This window comes from Trichosurus vulpecula, chromosome 1 (assembly GCF_011100635.1).
Source record: "Trichosurus vulpecula isolate mTriVul1 chromosome 1, mTriVul1.pri, whole genome shotgun sequence".
Taxonomy (NCBI): Eukaryota; Metazoa; Chordata; class Mammalia; order Diprotodontia; family Phalangeridae; genus Trichosurus; species Trichosurus vulpecula.
The window spans coordinates 43,146,731-43,170,183 of record NC_050573.1 but is presented as its reverse complement, the minus strand read 5'-3'; the positions used below and the strand labels follow the sequence as shown (position 1 = coordinate 43,170,183).

The 23,453-nt window shown below is 42.6% G+C and overlaps 1 protein-coding gene and 1 long non-coding RNA gene across 2 annotated transcripts in view; one reads left to right on the top strand and one right to left on the bottom strand.

Annotated features, from left to right (window-relative positions):
* The window catches only part of TMEM132D (transmembrane protein 132D), a 925,255-nt gene extending 923,197 nt beyond the window's left edge, over window positions 1-2,058 (top strand). Inside the window, exon 9 of the mRNA XM_036740754.1 lies at window positions 802-2,058. Coding sequence (XP_036596649.1) covers window positions 802-1,986 — 1,185 coding nt within the window. The 3' untranslated portion in view covers window positions 1,987-2,058. The remainder of the gene's footprint in view (window positions 1-801) is intronic.
* On the bottom strand, window positions 1,189-23,128 carry LOC118833400. The gene is made up of 3 exons (XR_005009319.1): window positions 22,883-23,128; window positions 2,021-2,241; window positions 1,189-1,271 (listed from the first exon to the last, which is right to left on the bottom strand). It is a non-coding gene; the product is annotated as an uncharacterized LOC118833400 (long non-coding RNA).
* Window positions 23,129-23,453: the final 325 nt, after the last annotated feature.

Sequence of the window (23,453 nt, the reverse complement as noted above, 5' to 3'; positions counted from 1 at the left end):
AATCACATTGTCACAGAATCTCAGAGTTGGAAGGGACCTCAGAGATCATGTAGTCCAATGTATACATGGTATTCCCTCTTGTGCCTCCATCACTTTGTTCAGTCCCTCCCCCTGTTCCTGCACCCCCCAAACATTCACACCTGTCTTTCTGGAAATGAAATCCACTTCCTCCTCAACACTACATCTTATATTTTCTCACTCCCTTCTAAACACAGCTCAGGTACCACCTCTTTATGTGATGCCTTTCCAGATCCCCTCAGTTACTAGCAATATTTCTCCCTTGAAATTACTTTGTTATTCTGTATATGCTTCATATGTACTGACTTGTATACTTATTGTATTCCCCACTCCCAATGGACTGGAGACTCCTTGAGGAAAGGGACTTTTTTTTCTTTGAATCCTCAGTGCTTAGCAAAGTGTCTTAATAATAATAATAATCAACACTTAATAAATGTTGGTTGAATTAGATCAGATTGGATTGGATTGGGTTTGGTTGGGATGGTTTGGGTTGGATTGGGTTGGGATGGATTGAGGTGGAATGGTTCAGGGTAGATTAGTATCTTGTATATAGCATCTTCAGTGAGTGGTTCACCAGTGAGAAATAATCCATTCTAGGCAGCCAGATCCACAATTTGGTCACTCTAGTTGTTAGAAAATTTTCCCTGCATCAAATTTAAAATTGCCTCTCCCCAACTTCTACGCATTACTCCTAGCTTTGTCCTCTGGAGGTAGGTCCTTGAGGCTTCAGTAAGACTTTTTTGTTTTATTAATTTGTGATTTGTATGTGTGCTTTATTAATAGGAAGCTGCCATAAGTTGCTGGATCCAATTCAGTGATGGTTCCGTCATGCCCTTGGATATTTATGACGTAAAGGACTTCTCTCTGATGGTGACATCCCTTGATGAGAAGGTGGTCTCCATCCACCAAGATCCCACATTCAAGTGGCCTGTTATTACTGCAGAAATGGAGGAAGGGCAGGGTGCCCTGGTGAAGGTGGAAATGGTGATCAGCGAATCATGCCAGAAGTCTAAGAGGAAGAGTGTGCTGGCTATTGGGACAGGAAATATCAAAGTTAAGTTTGGCCAGAATGATGCCAACCCCAACACCAGTGACAGCAGACATGGGGGAAGGGGTCACTTGGAAACACATGCCAGTGACAGGAGGTCTAAAACAACCTGGCAAGAAAGAATGAGGCCAGATGGGCAATTTTTCAGCAATTTCTCCATGGACCGCATGGAAGGCAGAGGAGCCACAACAGACAGGTCCATCTTCTGGAAGAAGAATAAACAAGAAAATCTTTTAGATGACAATAGCCACCTACAAACCATCCCCATGGACTTCACCAGCTTCCCTGCCCAAGTTGATCTCCCAAGGAACAATGGAGAGACAGAGGAGAATGACCTAGCCCAGACACCCCGGGGCTTAAGTGACTTAGAGATTGGGATGTATGCTCTCTTGGGTGTCTTCTGCCTTGCTATTTTGGTCTTCTTAATTAACTGTGTGACCTTTGCATTGAAATACAGGCATAAGCAGGTTCCTTTTGAGGAGCAAGAGGGCATGAGTCATTCACATGATTGGGTGGGGTTAAGCAACCGGACAGAACTTTTGGAAAATCAACTGAATTTCCCCTCCCCACAGGAAGAGCAGATCACTGCTATTGACCGAGGGGTAGATTTCGAGGAGAGTAAGTATCTTCTCAATACAAACTCCCAAAAGAGTCTTAATGGTCAGGTTTTCAAGTCTTCAGAATCTCCATTTGCTGATGGGAAAGACCAGAAAAGTGAACCCACAGCTTCCCCTACCTCTAAGCGAAAAAGGGTGAAATTTACCACCTTCACCACCATTTCCTCAGATGAGGGATGCCCTACGGTTAACTCCATCCTAATGAGCAGTGTGGATGACATAAAATGGGTTTGCCAAGATATGGATCTAGGAGAATGTAAAGAGCTGACAAACTACATGGAAAGGTTACATGAAAAGGTGTAATGGGACGTGGGTAAACATTTGTTTTTCCTCTCACCTTCTGCCTTTAATTTGGGGTAGTGGGGCACAAGGATATCTCAGAAGAAAGTAAATTGGCAGGAAAAGAGAAGCGCAACATCATCAGCTGAGGACCAGAAAACCACCTGAAGTCAGCAGGATGAGTCCGGGAGTCAGAGTCAAGATAGGAATTCCCATTCCAAAAGTCTTATTCAAAGTTAGGTTTATTTGATGTCTGCCAAGCTTGGCAGGATTTCACAACTGGAAACGAAAATAAGATTTGATTCAATGAACTTTTCCAGGAAAGAACAATTTCTTTCTCTTTTTTCTCTCTATCACTCTCTCTCTCTTTTTTTAAATAAATGTAGCAATTTGGATATTACAAAATCCAAGTAGCTCCCATACAAACTGTGGAGAAAAAAAAAAACAAGACTTAGGGTCAGTTGTTTTTAATGGATCAATGAAAGAAAGCACACCAGCTAAAATAAAAGCAAAATATCTAGCCATGAACATTATTGATAATGGACAAAGATTGGTTTCACACTAGACACTGAGAAGTGACTGTTGTGACTTCCTACTCCCCAGATGACTGAGGCGGGAAAATCTCCTTGGTAACTGAAAAGGCAGGCAACTATTGCCCCGTAGAGAAAGGGGGAAAGCGTGCCGATAAGATGTAACCATATGTGTAATAAGATAATGAGAAATAAACTCCATGGGGTGCTTTGGAGTAGTCTTTAGTTTTTAAAGTAAGGGACAGTCACACTGGCATCAATTTACCAGACACAGAATTCTGATTAGGTTCAAAGAACCAGTTTCTTTTTAGCAAGCTCACTCCATCCATCTCTAACATTTCAATTTGTACACCTCATCCACAATACCACCATTCTATAAGGGTTTAGTCACTGGTCATGGGAGACATTCCAGCCTTCAGTAAGGGTTTTCTGGATTGCAGAGGTAGAATTAGGATGGGATGAGGGTGCCAAGGATAGCTGGCATCTGCAGAGCTAGCTTCCTCCCTACCACGGGCCTCTCAGCTGCAATCTCTGAAACTTCCGGACCTCTGCATAGCATAACCACCCCAGTTGCTTGCCAGCCCCAGGGCTTGGGCTAGACCCTCCAGGGAGCTGCACCCAATAGGAGTACTCTTCCTCTTCCAACCTTCCTACCCAAATGGATTTTCCTTGAGTAACAGAATTTCTAGTTACACCTCTACTAAGTTGGGAAATCATCCTTGACCTTCCTGTATGCCCTTCCCACCCACCCCCGCTCAAGCTCTGCATCATTTCGCAGGACTCATTCTACCAAGCCATCTGGGATCACTTGGTACTTGCTTCCCATGTGGGTTATTTTAATAAAGTAGCTGATTGGGTTTAGAGGGGAAGGATGAGTGTTATTCATGCTGAACTCAAAATAACACAACTCCGTTTAACTTTTAAGAAAAGATCACTGGGCTATTTCATTAGCCATCTCTAAGTCTGCTTTCTGGTGTCCGCATCTGAAGACTTGACCCCATAGACATCAAGACACAAAAGCTAGGTCTGAAAGTATGAATGTGTAGGTGGGTAAGAGGAGAAGCCCAGAACTTAATAAAAACCATCTGTCTACCAAGAAAATCATTGTACTTTTTCCTTAGTTAATCCAATCAGAATGTGAGTTCCTGGAGGTGGGGAACTCTTCCTCTTTCTCCCCCCCCACTCTGTGTTTTTGTACCCCTAGGGTTTAGCACAATGCCAGGCATGTGGTAAATACTTAATACATGTTTGCTGACTTAACTGAATAAGCCAAACTCTCTGCTAGGCAGCAGAAAGACAAAGTCGGAAGCAAACCTTAGTCCTTGCTCTCAGAAGCTTACAGCCTACTTGGAGGGATATAATATGTCCATCAGAAAGGGTTATTATAGCAAGCCATTTCAAGAGGGAATGAGTATTGCCCACTTAGTGAAGAGGTGGGGATGTGGGGATGGAGTTGTTGTTAGAGATCAAGAAAGGGATCCTTGACACCTGACCCAGTGGGTTGAAGGAAATTAGGAATCCTAAGGGATGGAGGTGAAGGTGAAGAGAAAATATGTCCCTAAATTGGGGCTTCAGTATCCAGACATCACCTGCTCCCAATCCTAAAACCAGCTAATTTGGTTTTGCTGCATTTCCAGCACACATTTCCCATGGATTTTTGGTTTTTGGCAGGGTTCAGTTACATCCTTACGTCTCTTTCACTCCCCATCACTGCCCCATTTAGCTCACTGCTCCTCCCTCTCCCCCATCCTTCACTAGTCAGAATCCATTATACTTAGAATATATTGTAGATTGTAAGAATGTAATATATATTTATAAACATACTAACTGTAAATAAAATTTGCATTCAGTGGCTTCCGTTCTTCCCTCCTTTCTGCACATTGTTCCCCAGAAAGGCTTGGCAGTTGGTTTTCAGCGAGCCATCCAAGGCTCTGGCTTTCAGTAAATGAAAATGCAGATTTAAGGATCCCTGCACAATCTAATTACAAACCTTTACATCATGTAACACTGCTCTTCATGTGGAGAGGATGTTGACTCCCGATGACAAAGTACACTGTTCAGCAAGGCTCTCATTCTGAATTGGAAAGTATTTGCAAATAAATCACATGTGTACATCCCTACTAAAAGCCTTCTGAGTGTTCCTGAGATGACAGTAAGTGGTAGGCAGGGTGAGGCAGGTGCTGAAGCCCCTCAATGAGGGGTCTGCCTGCCTAGAAGATGGGAGATCTTCAGTATAAATTGGCACATTTGAATTTCTCAATGAAAGAAAGTACACACACACAGACATGTGCCTTCCAGGGCAGTTAGTGCGAAAGTACAATTTGAGAAGAGAACTCTTGGCCCATATAGTGGATGGAGTGGAAATAATGGAGGCAGCCAGGTGGTGCAGAGGATAGAGCGCTGGGCCTGGAATCAGGAAGACCTGAGTTCAAATTTGGCCTCAGACACTTACTAGCTTGTGACCCTGGGCAAGTCACTTAACCCTGTTTGCCTCAGTTTCCTCAACTGTAAAATGAGTTGGAGAAGGAAACTGAAAACCACTCCAGTATCTTTGCCAAGAAAACCCCAAACTGGGTCACTGAGAGTCAGACATGACTGAAACCCCTGAACAAAAAAAGTGGTAATTATGCCAGACCTGTAGTCAGAGGATCCACATTTGAAGCTCAGCTCTTTTTCTTTCTCTGTGCAACCAGGACAAATAATAAAATAATCTAGTATATTTCTTGAAATGCTCTGTAATAATAAAATAATAATGATAACTGACATTTACATACATTTAAGGCTGGCAAAGCACTTTACTTATTTCACATCATTTGATCCTCACAACAACCCTGGGAGGTAAGTCCTATTATTATCCCCATTTCACAATTGAGCAAACCAGGGCCGAAAAAAGGTTTCAGTGACTAGTAACATAACTAGTAAATGTATGAGACAGGATTTAAACTTGTGTCTTCCTGATTCCAACTCCAGCATTCTATCCATTATTCCAGATTTTTTTTTTTTTTTTGGTCAGTAGCTGCTACTCTATTGAGTGCCTATTGAGGAAAACCCCTCCACCAATGCAGTCAGGACTCATTCTACACCTTAAAGTAGAAGATGCGATAAAATGCACACTAGTCGCCTATTTGCATATGGGCTTAGAGTTAGGCAGTGACTTTGCCTCTCTGTGCCTCAGGTTCCCCTTCTGAAAAATGAAAAGGTTTGACTAGCCAGTTTCTGAGGTTCCTTCTAGCTCATATGTTACTATGTCGAATATGAAAATATGTGTCATTTTTTAAATAAAGAAATGTACCCCCTCCCCCAAAAAATATTATGTAGAGACATGGTTTGGGAGAAGAACAACACGGTTTAGAAAGAGAGGACCTGGGTTTGAATCCTGTCCCTGCCATTTATTACTTGTGTGACCTTTGATATGTCACTGAACATCTTTAGACTTCAGTTTCCTCATTTGTCAAATGAGAGGTTGGATCAGATGACCTCTAAAGTCATTCCACAATTGAAATACCTAAGGCAAGCAGAGGTTAAATGACCTCACAGGTTATCCAGTCCAACCCCCCCCCCCATTTGACAGATGAGGAAACTGAGGGTTAGAGAGGTGAAGTGACAGCCAAGGTTGCATAGGAAAAAAGTGTCAAAAGTAGGGATTTGAACCCTGGTGCTCTGACTCCAATTCCATTACTCTTTCCACCAAACCTCATTATTATTTCTTTTTATTGTTTTTATTTTTGTTTTTTTTTTGGCAGAGTAATTGGGGTTAAGTGACTTGCCCGAGGTCACACAGGTAGTAGATGTGTCAAGTGTTTGCGGTCGGATTTGCACTCAGGTCCTCCTGACTCCAGGGCCAGTGCTCTACTCACTGGGTCACGTAGCTGGCCCCAAATCCTCATTGCTATTTCTGATCTCTGTCCTGTATTTACTTCCATCCAATAATTCTGAAGCCATTTGTCAAGCGTTTGCTTGTGTAAAGGATTGTGTGCTCCTGACCCATTCTGAGAAAAGGCTGCTCTTTGGGTAGGAATATTTTTAAATCTATTCTTACATTCAAAAATTCAAATTTCTCAAGTCAAGATTGGGACATAGCTGAATATCAGGTCAGCTGAAAAAAACCTGAGGATTTTAGTGAGTTGTGAGCCCAAAAGGAGTCAACACTATGATAGGATATGCAAAGGTATTTATCTTTATGTATAATAATATATAAAGAAAGTTAATGTTCTCTTAATTTGCACTGAAAAGCTTCTAGTCCAGGACAAAGAAAATAAGCAATGAACAGAAAGAGATAAAGTGAAGCCTGACAGTCAGAACATCTTTCCTAACAATTTGAGCTGTTCAAAAGTGTTATAAACTGCCTGAGGAGGTACTGAGCTCCCCCTCTCTGGAGGGGTTCCCATTAAGGTTGGATGACAGCTTTTGAAGTGAGATGTAGAAGAGAGTCTTTCTTGAATTTGACAAGGTGGCCTCTGAGGAACTTTCCAATTCTGAGTCTAGAATTCAATGATCCCTAAGGTCATTTCCAGCTCAAAATCCTATGAGCAAAATCCCAATAAATTCAAGGCTGGATATGAAGATCTGGAGTCAAAGCAGTTGCCAATTTGGATGAAAAAGCTAATACATAATGACAATGGCTGATTCACTTTTTCCAGATCACTAGAACACTGAAAAGGCTGGGATTCCTTCCTTTTTCTTCCTTCCTCTCTCTTCCTTTCTCTCTCTCTTCTTTTTTCTCTCTCCCTCCCTTCCTTCCTTTCTCCCCCTCCCTCTCTTTCTATTTTTCTTTCATTCCTTTCTTTTCTTTCTTCCTTCTTTCCTTCCTTCCTTTCTCCCTTTTTTTCTCTTTCTGTTCTTCTCCCTCTCTCTCTCTCTTCCTCTCCCTCCCCTCCTTCCCCCTCTTTTTCTTTCTGTCTTCCTTTCTTTTTTCCTTCCTTTCTTTCTATACTTCTTTCTTTTACCTTCTCCCTTCCTTTTTCTTTCTCTCTTTTTTTCTTTCTTTCTCTTTCTTCCTTCTTCCTCTCTCTCTGTCTCTGTCTCTGTCTCTCTCTCTCTGTCTCTGTCTCTCTCTCTCTCTCTCTCTCTCTCTCTGTCTCTCTCTCTCTTTCTCTCTCTCTGTCTCTCTCTCTCTCTGTCTCTCTCTCCCAAAACTGGCTTCATGGAGAATGAAAGACTGAGGCCCTGACTAGTAGGGAATGACTGATGGAGAGCAAAACTCACCATTAGACTTTTCCCCAAATGGGATGGGCTATCATGGAAAGTAATAGGTTCTTTCTTGGGTCTCCGAGCAAAAGTTGGCTGACCACTTATGATGTGTTAGGGATTCTTGTTAAAGTATAGGATGGACACAAGATGGTTGCCAATATCCCTTCCAACTCTGAGATGTGATTCTGTAGTTGTCCAAAACGAGGACAAGTGCTTATGACAGTGGAAATGTGTACAGCTGAGAAAAAAGCTAAAATTTTGGAAGGGTCCTAATAAAATATTCTCACCCTCTGTTGATGTAATAATTGTGTTTTGTTTCCATAGTCCTGGAAGGACTATTGGATTTGAAATCAGGAGATAGAGATCAAACCCTGCCTCTGATACCCATCTCTGTGACCCTGGGACAGTCACTCACTTCTCTCAGACTCAATTTTCTCACCTGTAAAATGGTGATCATAAGACCCAAAGCACTATCTCACAGGGTTGTAACGGAAACCAAATGAGAAAACGTTAAGTGCTTAGTGAACCTCAAAGGCAGCTAGGTGGCATAGTGGATAGACAGAGAGCCAGGCCTGGAGTCAGGAAGACTCTTCTTTCTCCATTCAGATCTTGCCTCAGATACTTACTACCTGTGTGACCCTGGGCAAATCACTTAACCTTTTGTGCCTCAGTTTCCTCATTTGTAAAATGAGCTGGAGAAGGAAATGGCAAACCGCTCCAGTATCTTTGCCAAGAAAACCCCAAATGAGGTCAGGAATCAGACAAGATTGAACAACAGCAACAACCTTAAAATGTTGTTAGCAGAATCCCCAGTTGTGATGTTCTGTTGATAGGTTAATTCAAATACTAGATTTAAGTACTTAGGATTCATGCGTATTCCTTATGAAGTTTAAGCATGATAAAAGCAATGTCAAATTATGTAGCACTGTAAGGTTTGCAAAGCACATTTATATAATATATATAATATACATGTATAATTTTATTTGACCCTGACAACAATCCTTTGAGATAGATGCTGTTGTTATCTCCATTTTACAGATGAGGAAGCTGAGGCTGAGAGTGGTGCAGCAGCTTGCCCAGGATCACACAGCTAGGAAGTATCTAAAGTAGGAGTTACACTCAGGTCTTCCTGATTCCCAGTTCAGAGGTGTATCTGCTGTCATTAGTCAAATGTCATAGGTCTAGAGCTAGGAGGAACCTCAGAGAGAGTCTCATCCAACTTCCTAATTTTACTGATGAAAAAACTGAGATCCAGAGAAGCTAAGTGGACCACGGTCACGCTGGAAGTAAACACCAGGGTCAGAATTTGAACTCAGAGCTTATGACTTCAGGTTGAATGATTTCTGGAAACAATGCTGTGTGATCATATAAGGCACTTTCAATATTTCTTTGAGAATTTTTGCCAATCTCTGGAGAGTCCTACATCATCCATATTTGGTAGGAGGAACTATTCCTTTATTTGTTCAAACAGAGCCTGGAATATTGTGAAGGATGCTCAGGTATGAATTGAGGGACTGACTACACAGTAAGTTTCCTTCCACCTCTAAGTTTCCAATTTTAAAAAAGATGGAGAGAGAGAGACAGAGACAGAGAGACAGAGACAGAGAGACAGAGAGAGACAGAGAGAAAGAGACAGAGAGAGATAGAGAGAGAGAGAGACAGAGAGACAGAGTTAGAGAGAGAGAAAGAGAGAGACAGACACACAGACAGAGACAGATGGAGAGGGAGAGTTACAGAAGGGTAGAGGGAGACAGATAGACAGAGACAGAGTTAGAGAGAGAAAGGGAGAGAGAGGGAGGGAGAGAGAGACAGAGAGAGGTAGAGGTAAACAGAAAAAGATTTACTTTGTAAACATTTTGTATACACTTATCTTTGTACAGTTGAACATTCATTCACACTTAGCCAGCTAGGTGGTGCAGTGGCTAGGGCACTAGGCTTAGAATCAGGAAGACCTGAATTCGAATCCTGCCTCAGACACTGATGAGCTGTGTGATGCTGGGCAAGTCACTTAACTTCTCTCAGCCTCAATTTCCTCTACTGTAAAATGGGAATCATAATAGTACCTACCTCACAGGGCTGTTGTGAGGATCAAATGAAATAACATTTGTCAAGCACTTAGCACAGTACCTGGCATGTAGTGGTGCTTAATAAATGCTTGTTTCCTGCCTGTCTGTTCCCTGGCCCCAAGAAAAATGTAAACTCCCTGAAGGCAGGGACTGTTTTCATGTTTTTCTTTGTGTTTTCAGTACCTGGCACATAGGAGAAGCTTATTGAAGACTTGTTGAATGAATGAATGAATGAATGAATGAATGAATGAATGAATGAATGAATGACTCTAAGAGGATGCTAAGTGGGTAATAAAATACTGAGAAACACCTGAGGTGCAGTTTTTTACTTTTTCCAGGTCACTAGGACACTGGAAAAGCTGGGCTTCTTTCCTTCCTTCCTTTATTTTTCCTTTTCCTTCTTTCTTTATCTCTTTCCCTTTCTTTCTCTCTTCCTATTTCTCCCCTTCTCTTCCTTTCCCTCCCTCTTTCTTTCTCTCTCCCCTGTCTCCCTCCATTTCTCCCTTCCTTCCTTCCTTTCTTCCTTTTTTCCTTTCTCTCTCCCTCCCTATCTCCTTTCCTTCCTTTCTTTCTCTTTCTTTCTCTCTCCCTCCCTCTCCCTCCATCTCTCCCTTCCTTCTTTCCTTTCTTCCTTTCTCCCTCCCTCCCTCTCTCCTTTCATTCCTTCCTTCCCTTCTCTTTCTTTCTTCCTTCCTTCCTTTCTTCCTTCTTTCTTTCCTTCCTTTCTTTCTTTCTTTCCTACTTTCTTTCTTTCTTCCTCTCTCTCCCTTCCCCCCCCAAACTTGGAAAAGCCCAGAATCCCATGTACTGCCCTCATGGAGAGTGATAGATTAAAGCTCCCTCCAGCAGCTACCTGGGAGGGCAAGCCCACGTACATGCAGCCACTCTTAGAAAGCTCCAACTGAACAGAACTTAGAGCCAAAAGGGAAGCAGCACTGGTTAGCACACCCCCGCTAAGTCCAATTTTTTCAGTGTTTCTCTCAGATCTTTCTTTGTCCTCCTGTTTCCCAATTTTGCTGACAGCTAGTGGGGAGCATGGCTTCCAGCCAACTGGACCTCAGATTCATAGAACTAAAATGCAGAGGAGACCAGTGCACGGCAGTCCTTCCATTTTCAGCCCTAATTAGCGGCCCTGGCAGTTAATTGAACTCATTGTGGCTTTAGGCTAGACTAATGGCTGAGCTTGGGTAAGTGACATACACACCAGTTGGTATCCTTGGCTCAAGAGGGAAGGTATTGAGGGCTCACTAAAGCCTGACAGGCCTTCCAGGAATGTAGCTCATTGAACAGAGCTTTTTGAGCTTAAACCCTAGTCCAACACTTGGCTTCACACCTTGCACTGTGCAAATCAGGCTATTGGAAGAAACTCTGGGGAGGGGAAGTCTATTTTTCTCTCTGCCCCCTCCCTCATGATAATTATAGCTGTTAATGAACGATGCCGTTTGGCCTTTCACCACATATAGGCATTTTCTTCTCATTGCTTCCCAATTTTGCCCTTTGTCATCCTAGAAATAATAATGCTTTGAAAAGATGCCTTGGGCTGAAAATCGAAACTCTCCAACAGTGACCCAGAGTTCCAGAATCTCAGAGCTGGAAGAAACCTTAGTGGCTGGCTGGTTCGACCCATGCTTTAACCAAAATTCTTCTAGGTTAGCCCTGACAAGTGATAATCCAGTCTTTACTCAAAGACAGCCATGAGAAAGAATCCAACAGCTCCCAGAGTAGCCCATTTTCCCTTTGAATGACTAGTGTGGCGATTCAAGCTTCGATTCCTTCTGAATTTTTCCCATGGCTCCCATGGAGCCCTCTGGAGCCAAGCAGAAGCAAATCTAACTACCCCTCAATGCTGAGATGGCCAAATACTTGAAGATAAGTCCAAGCAGAAACAAATCTAACTACCCTTCAAAGCTGAGATGGCCAAATACTTGAAGATAAGTTATCATGTCTGTCCTCAGACTTCTCCAGTCTAAATATTTCTAGTTCCTTCAATGGTTGCTTACAGAATAAACTGAGACCCTTCACTATCCAGTTTATCTTCCTCTGGCATTGCTCCTGCTTATGGCAGAAAATACTCCATATGGGATTGGGCAGAGACCATCTACCTTGGCCTGAATACTAGACCTTTCTTAATAAAGCTTTTCTTCAGCCAAATTCAATCAACCAATCATTCAACTAGCATTTTAAGTGCCTACTTTGTGCCAGGGAGGCACTGTGCTAGGAACGGGGATACAAATACCAAAAGGAAAGCTTCCTTACCCTTTAAGAGCTTACATTTGATAGGGGAAGATAATCTTTTATGCAAATAAATGCAAAACAAATTTAAGCCACTAGCAACTTGGGAGATCAGGAAAGGCATAAGGAGTAGCATTTTAATTGGGGCTTTGTAGGAAAACTAAGTATTCGAGGTGGAGCTAGAGAAGGAGAGTAGTAATAGGTAGGAGGGACAGTCTATGCAAAGGTGTGGAGAGAGGAGATTGAATACAGTCTACAAAGGGCATCAAGACTAGTTTGGTTGGATCATAGATTCTAGACTAAAGGTGAGTAATGTATAATAAGACTGGAAAAGTAGGTTTGGCTTTAAGCACCAAGAAAAGAAGCTCCTGTTTGATCCTGGAGGTACTAAAGAGCCACCAGAATTTGAACTCAATTCAAATAATTTATCTTCTATGTCCAAGGCCCTGGGGATGCAAAGACAAAAGCAATCCCTGCCCTCTTGGAGCTTACATTCACTAGGTGGCTACAACATATGCAATCGATCAATTAATAAACATTCATCGAGCGTCTACTATGTGCAAGGCATGGTACTAAGCACCGGGGATACAAAAAGAGGCAAAAGACAGTTCCTGGCCTCGAGGAGCTCACAATCTAATGGCTATATAAATAAGTATATAAATGATACAAGGAAAACTGAGAGACCACTACTTAAGAAGGATTTGGGAGAGCTTCATGGAAGATGTGGCACTGGGGCTGGGCCTTGAAGGAAAACAAAGATTCTGGGAAATAGATGAAGATGGAGGGTTATTCCAGCCATTGGATACAACTTGGACAAAAATTCCAGGCAGTGGGTACAACCTGGATAAAAGCCTGGCGGAGGGGAAAGGAGTTCTGTAGTTCAGCTAAGCTGGAATATAATCATCCTGTTTGCCATATCACACAGCTGACTCATATTAAACTTGCTGGAATCTTTTCAGAGGAGCTTGCTCTCCCTTGGAAGGGAGGAAGGAGAGGAAGGAAAAAGGTCTACATTCCACTTTAGAACTGAGCGCTGAGGTCAGAGCCCCAAGAGGACCCAAAGGAGTGCCCGTACTTTGGATAGCTAGAATGGTGGTGAAAATTTACATCACATAACATCGAAATTCACCTCTTTGCCTACGACAAAAGGGCCCTCCTTGGAAGAGTTTACCATTCAATAGGGAAGATAAAGGATTGACACTAATTCTATAAAAGATACAATGGGAAAAAAAAACTTTCAGCTGGGATGATCAAAATTTAGAGTCAATAGTCCTGGGTTCACTGACATATCAGTAAGCATTTATTAAGTGCCTACTATCTGCCAGGCACTGAACAAGGTTCACAGATCACAAATCTCTAAGGGAGAGTCCATGTAGACCAATCCTCTCTTTTACAAATAAAGAAACTGAGTCCCAGAAACATGCCCAAGATCACTCAGATAGTATCAGAGAAAGGATTCAAACCCAGCTCCTCTGACTCCAGAGCCAGAGATTTTTCTACTATACTACCATTCAAGTCCCTATCACTTCATCTGTGAGCCTCAGTTTCTTCACCTATAAAAGGGGTATGATAATACTTTCATGCTTTACCTCCCAAGGCTGTACTCCCTCAAATGTGCCACCCAGAACAGAATGTGGTTTAGTGATATGGGAGCCAAAAAGGCTTGTATAGACTAGGGCTTCATTTAAGAGAATCAGTGTCCAGGAATATGGAGGTGAGGGGATGGAAATAGAGGGGGATGTGGTATGAGAGCTATCTTCAAGTATCAGATGGGCTGGAAGAAGGATTCTACTTGTTGTCTTTGGCCTTCTGGGTAATTTGCCAAAAGCAGTAGGTCAAAGTTGCAGAAAGCAGATTTAGGCTAGATTTCAAGAAGAATTTTCTAACAATCAGAGTGGCCCCATTGTGGAGTGGATTGCCTCAGAAAGCTGTGAGCTCCCCCTCCCTGAGTCAATCATTAATATTAATTAATTAATATTAATTAATCGATCCAAGATGTCTTGCAGGTTGGAATCTGCAATCCTCTGAACCATCAGTTAGTTCTTTCGGTGGCAAACCCTGAGCACCTGAAGATTTTGCATCAAGTGGCTTTGTTCCTTTGGAGAGTCACAGAATAGCCAACTGCTCCCTATCCCCTTAACACTTACTCTTTACACCCAACTTTTTTTTCTTAAAAACAAACTTAGCACAGTGCCTGGCACATAGTAGGTGCTTAATAATCGTTTACTGACTGTGTTGTAGAAAGTTTGATCCTTGTTCAAAAACAGAATTTAGACAAGACAGATAGCCTCTGAACATCCCTGCCAACTCGCCAACCCTGAGATCCTCTGGGATTCTGTGAGCCAATGTTGAGAGAGTGGAGATGGCGCAGACCTGGGTGGGGATGTTGCCTGAGCCCAGTAACTATAGAAACTACTTTCACACTTGGTCTGAGTAATAGATGAGATGGAAATTAAATGCCGTGGTGGAGCCAGGCCCTGGAGGACTGTTAGTAGAACAGCATCTGTGAGCATCTTGTCCCTCCTCCCTCTGCCTAATTCTCTGGGCTCAGGTAGGACTTTGATAGTCCTGATCTGTGAAGAACGCTGAGACGATGCGAATATGCGGCATCCTTAGGACTTTCTCTAGCTCCCACAAGGAAAATTCCACAACTATCATTTGTTTGCTTGTTTGTTTTTAAGAGAAAAAAATTTGGCGTAAAGACTAAGCTTTAGGGGGATAGGGAGCAGTTGGCTATTCTGTGACCTGCCACATGTGCAAAGCCACTTGACTCAAAATCTTCACGTGCTCAGAGTGTACAACAGAAAAAACTAACTAATGGTTCGTAGGACCGTAGACTCCAACCTGGAAGACATCTTGGATTGATTGATTAACATTAATTAATTAATATTAATGGTTAACTAATCAATAAACTTTTATTAAGCACCTACTATGTTCCAGGCACAGTGCTAAGCACAAGGCACCTTAGAGGTCCAAGACTCTCTTTTTAAATAGAGGCTCAGAAAGGTGAGTTTACTGGTCCAAAGTCTCATGTCTTCTTTTTTTAATAGTATTTTATTTTTTCCAATTACATGTAAAGAAAATTTTTAATATTCATTTTTTATAAAATTTTGTTTTCCAAATTTTCTCCCTCCCCCCTCCCTAAGATGGTAAGCGATTTGACATAGGTTATATATGTCTCCCATCTTCTAAACAGCAGATCTGGGATTACTTTTGTCTTTTCAGTAATATACTCAAATGTAGAGGGAAAGGCGTCCTCTTGGGGCCTAAAGGACCTGGGATGTCTTCTTCCTCTGAAAGGCAATGAACCTGTCTTATCCAGCTCTATACTCCCCTTCTTCCTACCCCTACAGGGTCTAATACACTGCCTGACCCCTAAGAAAGAACTGAACTTTCCTCTTTTTCAGAATAAGTCCACTTTTCCTTGGCAGTTAGATTGGTCAGTGGGTAAAGCACTTGGCCTGGAGTTGGGAAGACCTGAGGTTAAATATGGCCTCAGATGCTTACTAGATGTATGACCTTGGGCAAGTCATTTCACCTTGTCTGCCTCAGTTTCCTCAACTGTAAAAAGGCGATAATAAATAGCACCTACTTCCCAGCGTTGTAAAAAGCTTAGCACAGTGTTATATAAATGCTTGTTGCTATCTTCATCATTATTATTGAGTGTAGTAAGTCCTGGATTCAAGAAAGATCCTACTTCAGACACTTAATAGCTATGTGACCCTGCTCCCTCATCTGTAAAATGGGGACAGTAAGAGCACTCACCTCCCAGGGTTGTCTGAGGCTAGAAGGAGATAGTATCTGTAAAGCACTTTGCAAACCTTAAAGTGATATCGAAATGCTAACTATCGCTATTATTATGAATTATTCTTACTGTACCACTACAGTGATTTTTCCCTTAGAATCTTGCCAGGATTTAATGTACAGGATCTATTCAGTTGTTTTTCAGTCTTAACCAACTCTTCGTCACCCCATTCGGAGTTTTCTTGGCAAAGATACTAGAGTGGTTTGCCATTTCCTTCTTCAGCTCATTTTTACAGATGAGGAAACTGAGGCAAATGGGGTTAAGTGACTTGCCCAAGGTCACACAGCTAGTAAGCATCAGGCCAGATTTGCACTCAGGTAGATAAGTCTTCCTGACTCCAGGCCTGCACGCTATCCACTTCACCACTCAACTGCCCTATAGGACCCGTACCTCCCTGCTTATATTTTGCCTCTAAATCAGTTGCTGTTTTCACTCAGGTATGTCTTATCTTCTCTACCAGAGGCAAGTTCTTGTCCTCTAATCTTTTCATAAGCACTGGGCCAATCACACAGCATCACATGAACACATGATCTGACTTGGGAGGTACGTTGGGGCCGTCCACTCCAACCATTACATACTGAAGAAGGATCCCTGCTACGACATATCTAACTGATATCCATCCAGCCTTAGTGCAGTGAGGGGGACCCCACCCCTCCCAATCCCACCACTGGGGCAGTCCATTACACTTTCACATACCTCTGATCATTAGGAAGTGGATTTTTTTCCCTTCATATCCATCAATCAATCAGTCAACAAGCCTACTAGATGCCGTTAGATTGTGAGCTCCTTGAGGGCAGGGCCTGCCTTTTGCCTCTTTTTGTATCCTCAACACTTAGCACAGTGCCTGACACATAATAGATGCATAATAGTTGACTGATTGACTTTGCTACATATTAGGGATACAGAGAGAATGAAATCCAGCTGAATTTTTCCTCTTTTAACTTCCACCCATTCCCCCTCCTTCTTTCCTATGGGATGGAGCAGAATGGATCTAATAGCTCTTCCACATGACAGTTCTTTACATGAAGACATGTAAGATATGCCCAAGTCTTCTGCAGTCTAAACCTCCCCAGTTCCTTCAACTAATGCTCAAGCAGCAAGAACTTTAGGCTCCTTTTCATACTGGACGCTCTTCAATTTATCAAAGTGTTTCCCAAAATGTGATACCCAGACAACTAAGTGGTGCAGTGAATAGAGTGCCAGGCCTGGAATCAGGAAGATCTGAGCTCAAATCCCGCTTCAGACGCTAGCTGTGTGACCCTGGGCAAGTCACTTAACCCTGTTTGCCTCAGTTTCTTAATATATAAGAAAGAAATGGCAAACCACTAAAGTAGCTCTGACAAGAAAACCCCAAAAGGGGTCATGAAGAGTAGGACACAGCTGAAAAACAACTGAATAACTGACACCTAGAACTGAACTCAGCACTGACAAGGGCAGATGACATGAGGGTTATCAGTCTAGGACATAACATGTCTCAATGCAGCCCAAGGCTGACTTAGCTCTTCTGCCTGCCATAGTACACAATGGGCACATATAGAGTTTGCACTCTATATTTACTTACTGAGACCCCTAGATCTTTTTTCAGAAGAACTTTTTCAGTAGTTGATCAATTAACACATAATTGCATTGCAATTTTCTTAATGGAAAAAAAGGCTGGGGAGAAAAAGATTGGGGGGATCATCATCTAAGCAATGGAAATCAGACTCTTCTAGGGGCAAGGGAGCAAGAACACATCTGACATCAAGAGCCGGGGAGCTGATAAATTCTAATCCTGCCTCCCATGGAAAGTTTAGTAAAAGCATGTGCCCCTGCCATTGATCTGGTGACTGGGGGGAAAAGCTCCATTTTGGCTTGAAAATTAATTCGTCGGCATTGCTAATCAAGGCTCCTCTGTAATCTGCAGCAACAGTCTGAGCCAAGAGCCTGGTTTTTCCTGGGTGTTTTGCTGATGGCCTTGTTCTTTTTCTGGCTTAGTACATGACCCCAAATAGCCCTAAACAGTCACTGCAGCAGCAGCATTCATATAGCTTCGTAAGTTTTGTAAGGCAATTTTCATATGTTATCTCATTCTGTCTCTTCTACAAAGAAAGTGCTATTGTTATCCCCACTTTCTAGACGAGGAAACTGAGGATCTGAGAGTTAAAGTGACTTACCCAATGTTGGAGGCAAGATTCAAACACAGATCTTCAGGACTCCAAGACCAGCAGCCTATGCACTGGGCTCCATGGGAAACAAAGCTTCACTTCATTTGACTGGCCATGGCTGATCTCCTCTCCTACCATGGCCCAGAGCACCGGCTTCAGAGTTCAAGAATCCACAGGACTACAATGATACAGTTACCACTGGAACATAACTTAGACATGATTTTGTCTGACCTCATTTTCAAATGAAGAATCTGAGACCCAGAAGCAGTCAATCTCTATCACCTGAGGTCACACTAATACTAAGTAAGTGGCAGAAGTGGGATTTTTAGCCTAAAGCCTCTGATTCAAAATCCAGTAGGCTAGAAGGATCTTTAGGGGTTACCTAGTCCTACCACCTTATTTTATAAATTAAAAATAAAAACACCTGAGGGTAAGTGACTTCCTCAGGGTCACCGAAGTTGTTAATAGCAAACCAGCACTGCTGCCATACTCTCTGACTCTGCTATTTATTTTTTCTGTGACCTTGGGAAACGTACTTCTCCATTCTGGGCCTCTGTGTCCTCATATTTATTTACTTATTCATTTATCCATCTATCCATCCATCCATCTATCTATCTATCTATCTATCTACCTATCCATCCATCTTATCTACCTATCTACCCACCTATCTACCCACCTATCTATCAATCTAGCTACCTATCCCTCCATCTATCTTATCTATCTATCTATCTACCTATCCATCTGTCTATCTTATCTATCTATCTCTTTTCCACTATTTTAAAACAGATTTTATTGATGCCTTTTGTTTTTTCATGCCTAGATTTCATTGTCCTCGTATTTATAAAATAAAACCATTGGTCTGAATGGTCTCTTCCTAGGTCCCTTCCAGCTCTAAGCCTATGATTCTATTGATGTTCCCTCTTGGGGAACAATGGCTCTAGGTTCCCATCCATGCTTTGGACTCTGAGGTCCCCGAGAGAATGGCTTTCTGCAACCCCATCCCTGCTGTCTTTCTGTTTCCAATAGGCTGTAAAGATGTCTCTGTCCATGATGATAAATGCGTAAAGCTCTGGCTGAAGGGAGTGGGGTGCTGGGACATCCTACTTGAGCATTTTACTTTCACAGATCCTTTGGCCTCTGCAAAGAGAATCACCTTCCCAGGAGATCTACTTATCTCTGCTTCTAAGAGTCCGCAGCCTAGGGCTAAGACAGCTTGCACATACTTAAGGATGGATTTGGGGACTGGCACACCATCATACCATCCCTTTAAGAGACCTTCTCTTGGCAGTCTTCTGCAGCTGACCAAGTACCTGCAGGTCCTTTCAGCAGAAGGAGGAGTCTTTCAAAAGGAGACAAGTCTGCTCAATTTAGAGAACATGAGTAGGCTTCTGGCTCAGGCTGAACCCTAACCATCAAAGCCCATTCAGGAACCATGGAACTCCATGTCCAAGACAGAATTTGAACCTAGTGTGTCCTGACTCAGGGTTCAGTTCTTTTCCCACTATTTCCTAAAATAGAACCCAAGCCCCTCAAAGACAGGAACTCTTTTATTTTTGCCTTGATAGCCTCAGCACCTAGCATAGTTCTTTGTGCAAAGTAGGCTCTTAATAATTTTCTGTTGAACTGAACTATTTTAGGAATCCTGTCCCTCTTTAATCAATTAATTAACAAGCATTATTAAACTCCTAATATGTGTCAGGGACTATGCCAGGCACTGGGAATACAAACAAAAAATAAAATAATGTAGTCCCTGACCTCAGAGAGCTTATATCGTATTCGGGGGAGAATACTTACATTAATTAATACAAAATAAGTCAACCAATAAGCATTTATTAGGTACCTGCTATGTATCAGGAGCTGTGCTACACACTAAGGATACCAAGACTGCTGTGATGCATATTCTAACATGGAAGACAACAAGTACATGTATAATTATATAGAAAATAAATGTAGTTAGGTTTGCAAAGTGCTTTTGATCCTCACAAAAGCTCTGGGAGTTAGGTGCTATCATTATTCCTATCTCATATTTGAGGAAACTGAAGCAGATGGAGGTTAAGTGACTTGCTCAAGGTCACACGGCTTGTGTCTGAGACTGCAAAGTGCTTTATAAACATTGTTGCCTTCCATCCTCACAAAAACTCTGGGAGTTAGGTGCTATCATTATTCCCATCTTATATTTGAGGAAACTGAAGAAGACAGAGGTTAAGTGACTTGCCCAGGGTCACATAGCTTGTGTCTGAGGCTGGATTTGACCTCAGGTCTTCCTGACTCCAGGTCCAGTGCTTTATCTCCTATGCCATTTTAAATATGGGGGAGTTAAACATAAATGAAGTCATATGATGTTGGGCATCTTTATCCAAACTTCTACACTGACAGTCACTTCACCCAGAACAAAGCTATATCTCCTCCTCAGGGCTTAAGGAGCACCCCTCAGGGGTCGGAGTGACCCTTCTCTAATGCTATCAGTTTCAGCTTCCATTCCAGTGCCTTGTTTTCAATATCAACTGCAGGTCATTGGTGCCTTAGTTTCTTTCGACCAATTAACATCAATCAGCTTTTACAAGGGTAGCTAGGTGGAGAGAGCATTGGGCCTGGAATCAAGAAGTTCTAAGTTCAAATCTTCCCTCAGATACTTACTAGCTGTGTGACCTTGGACAAGTCACTTAACCTTTTTGCCTCAGTTTCCTCATCTGTAAAATGAGCTGGAGAAGGAAATGGCAAACTGCTCCAGTATTTCTTCCAAGGAGGCTCTAAATGGGATGACGAAGAGTTGGACACAATTGAACGACACCATTTACGAAGGGGTATTTACTGAGAAGATATTTCAAGTACACGAATATAATCATTTCCCCCCAGCACTCTTCCCTATACCATCTTAGTCCTCAGGAACAGACTCACGCTTTTTAAAAGTTGCTACAAAGTGTCTGCCCCCCCAAGTTCACTGCAGAACGCAACATAGTGGATGGATGAGTCCCTCCCTCTTACAGTAACCAACATCTTGGCTGTAGCATCAATCCATTACTGGGCTGGGCCCCAGGCCTTCCTGGATACCCTGGTGAACCAGGCTCAGATGACTGAAAACTCTGACCTGGACTCTTGCTCCCAGACGTCTGGTGGCCTTTTGAAGCCCACAAGATCATAGCCTAATCCTCTCCATCTCCAGTATTCCTTCACCTAAGGCAAGATTCAAAGAAACAAAAGCGGAGATATGTGCTCATGGATTTAGGTCAGCGTGGGTGGAGAGAATAGACTGCCCGGTACTGGCCCTTCCCCCTCTCAGCTCCAGCAGGACTATAAGCACATGACTTTTCTGAGAAACAGGCCAAGATCCCACCTCCACATGTATGCCCACGGCAGCACATCCTCCTCACTGGTGCCAAAGAAGGAGAAAAGGGGCCCAGTTGCCCCTGACAGAGACAGATCCAGCTCAGCAACCAATAAAAAATTCTTTTGTTTGCCATGTACTTAGCAGACAGGAAAACTGAGCACATGTCCTAAAGTAGAGAATCAGGCTTTTCATTATGTGTCATCAGGCACTACCAGAAGTTAACTCACAAAGCCTCCCCATGTGATTTGGCAGCAAAATATACTCTATCTGCTTTGAGGAAGAGCCTCTCATCAACCATGCTCTTGATACACAAGGTAGTTTGGAGAGAACAGGAAGGATGTCATTTATAAGATGGAACTTGACCTGTAACTAGAAGAAAGAGAGAGATTCAATGAGGAGATAGAGAGGAGGCAGTGCATTCCAGGCCTGGGGTCCTCCAGTGCAAAGGAATAGAAATGAGAGACAGAAGGCCATGTGTGAGCAAAGATGATGCTGCACAGGAAGGAGTCATTTTCAGACAGGTTAGGCTGAGGAAACTGGACCACAGCTCAGATTTGTTTCTCATTGAGCGATTGACTTTTCCTGAAATTGAAGCAGTATCTTTCTAGCACATCCTTGAGACAAACCATCTGGAGATGGGGGAGGGGAGAGGTGCAGGGTGAGGAAGGGAAGAGAAGCCTCTACCATAGCCAACTTGGCTGCATCCCAGAGTGTGTGCACAGGAGTGCTGTACAAGGAGGCTGCCTCAGCTACCACCTAAACCAGTAAGGTGAGCTTTCCCTAGGCTTATCCTATGGTCACACTTGCCCCACTGCCCTCATGCCCTGCCACCTGGTGCTGGTTTCTTTGTCTACTGTAGACTCTCTATGCCCAGGAGAGGTTACAAAACCACCAGCTTCCAGGCTCCTCATTTGTAAGGCTGCCCTGAGGATTCTCTAGCAGGGACATTGAAAAGAGGGCAGTGAACCTGATCAGTAAAACATTGACCCATGCATCCCCAGATTGGAAAAGGGTTAATCTGTGTGTGATCAGCGATGAATTGACTTGTGCCCCACTACAGTCTGCCCCCACTGGGTTAATGCAGCCATCAATGATGTTAAAATATTCAGCATAAGTTGAAATGTTTCCTTCAACCTGACAGTCAGGTAATGAGACCCATGTCACTATTTCTGTTGGCTCATTCCAGGGAACTCTATTCGGCTCCAATCCCAAATAACTTTTTGGGTGTTTAGATATATAGAGGATAATGAGGAATAAGACCGAGGACATCTTTCCTGACTTTCATCAATTAAGCATTGATCAAGAGCCCCACTGAGGATTTTCCATTTTCTTTTATTAACATGTCAGTTTCCAAAGATGGCAATAATAAAAAGGGGAAAGAGAAAGGGAATATGCATTTATTAAGCACCTATTGTGTGCCTGGCACTGTGCTAAGTGCTTTTGTAAAGCACTTTCATAATATAAATATAATCTCATGATGACAAGTAATAATATATAAATAAGTAAATAATAAATAATTTTAAAATCAAATTAGTAAATAATAATATATAATAATAAGTAATATAATAAATATAACATGTGGATCCTAGGCAGATTCTGAGTTATTCGTATTAACGATTATTCACCTGCTCACATGAATCGGTTTATCTTCTTGGTCGAGGTAGAGAGGGCAGAGGAGAGGAGCTGAGCAGACATAAACCATCACTGGCATCCAAGCGTAGCATACCTAGATCTAGAGCTGGAAGGACTTTAATGGCCACCTGGATCAACCCCCTCATTTTACAAGGAGGAAGAATAACCATTTTGTTGCTAGGGTTCATGTATAACCAAGTGGAATCTAGAACAAAAGAACCAGGACAGAGGTTCCCCACCTCCCTTTGTTCCACTTGGCCCTGTTCATCTTGCCCCAAGGTGATTTGCTCAGTGACCCAGCACCAGAAGGATGAACACACTTGGAGGGCAATGTTTGAAGTAGTACACGTGTAGGAAACGTGGTCGGGGCACACATGTCAAGGGCAACTCATGCCTCTGAAGCTGATGATGTCAATGGGTTATTTGCTTTTTCTGATAAGCTGATGACCATGTCCTTAGGACCTTGGATCCACATACGTGCCTCTGAAACTAGCTGCGTGACCTTGGCCAGATCCCTAAACTCCCCAGGGCCTCAGATTCTCCTCTTGTTGCTTAATATTTTTG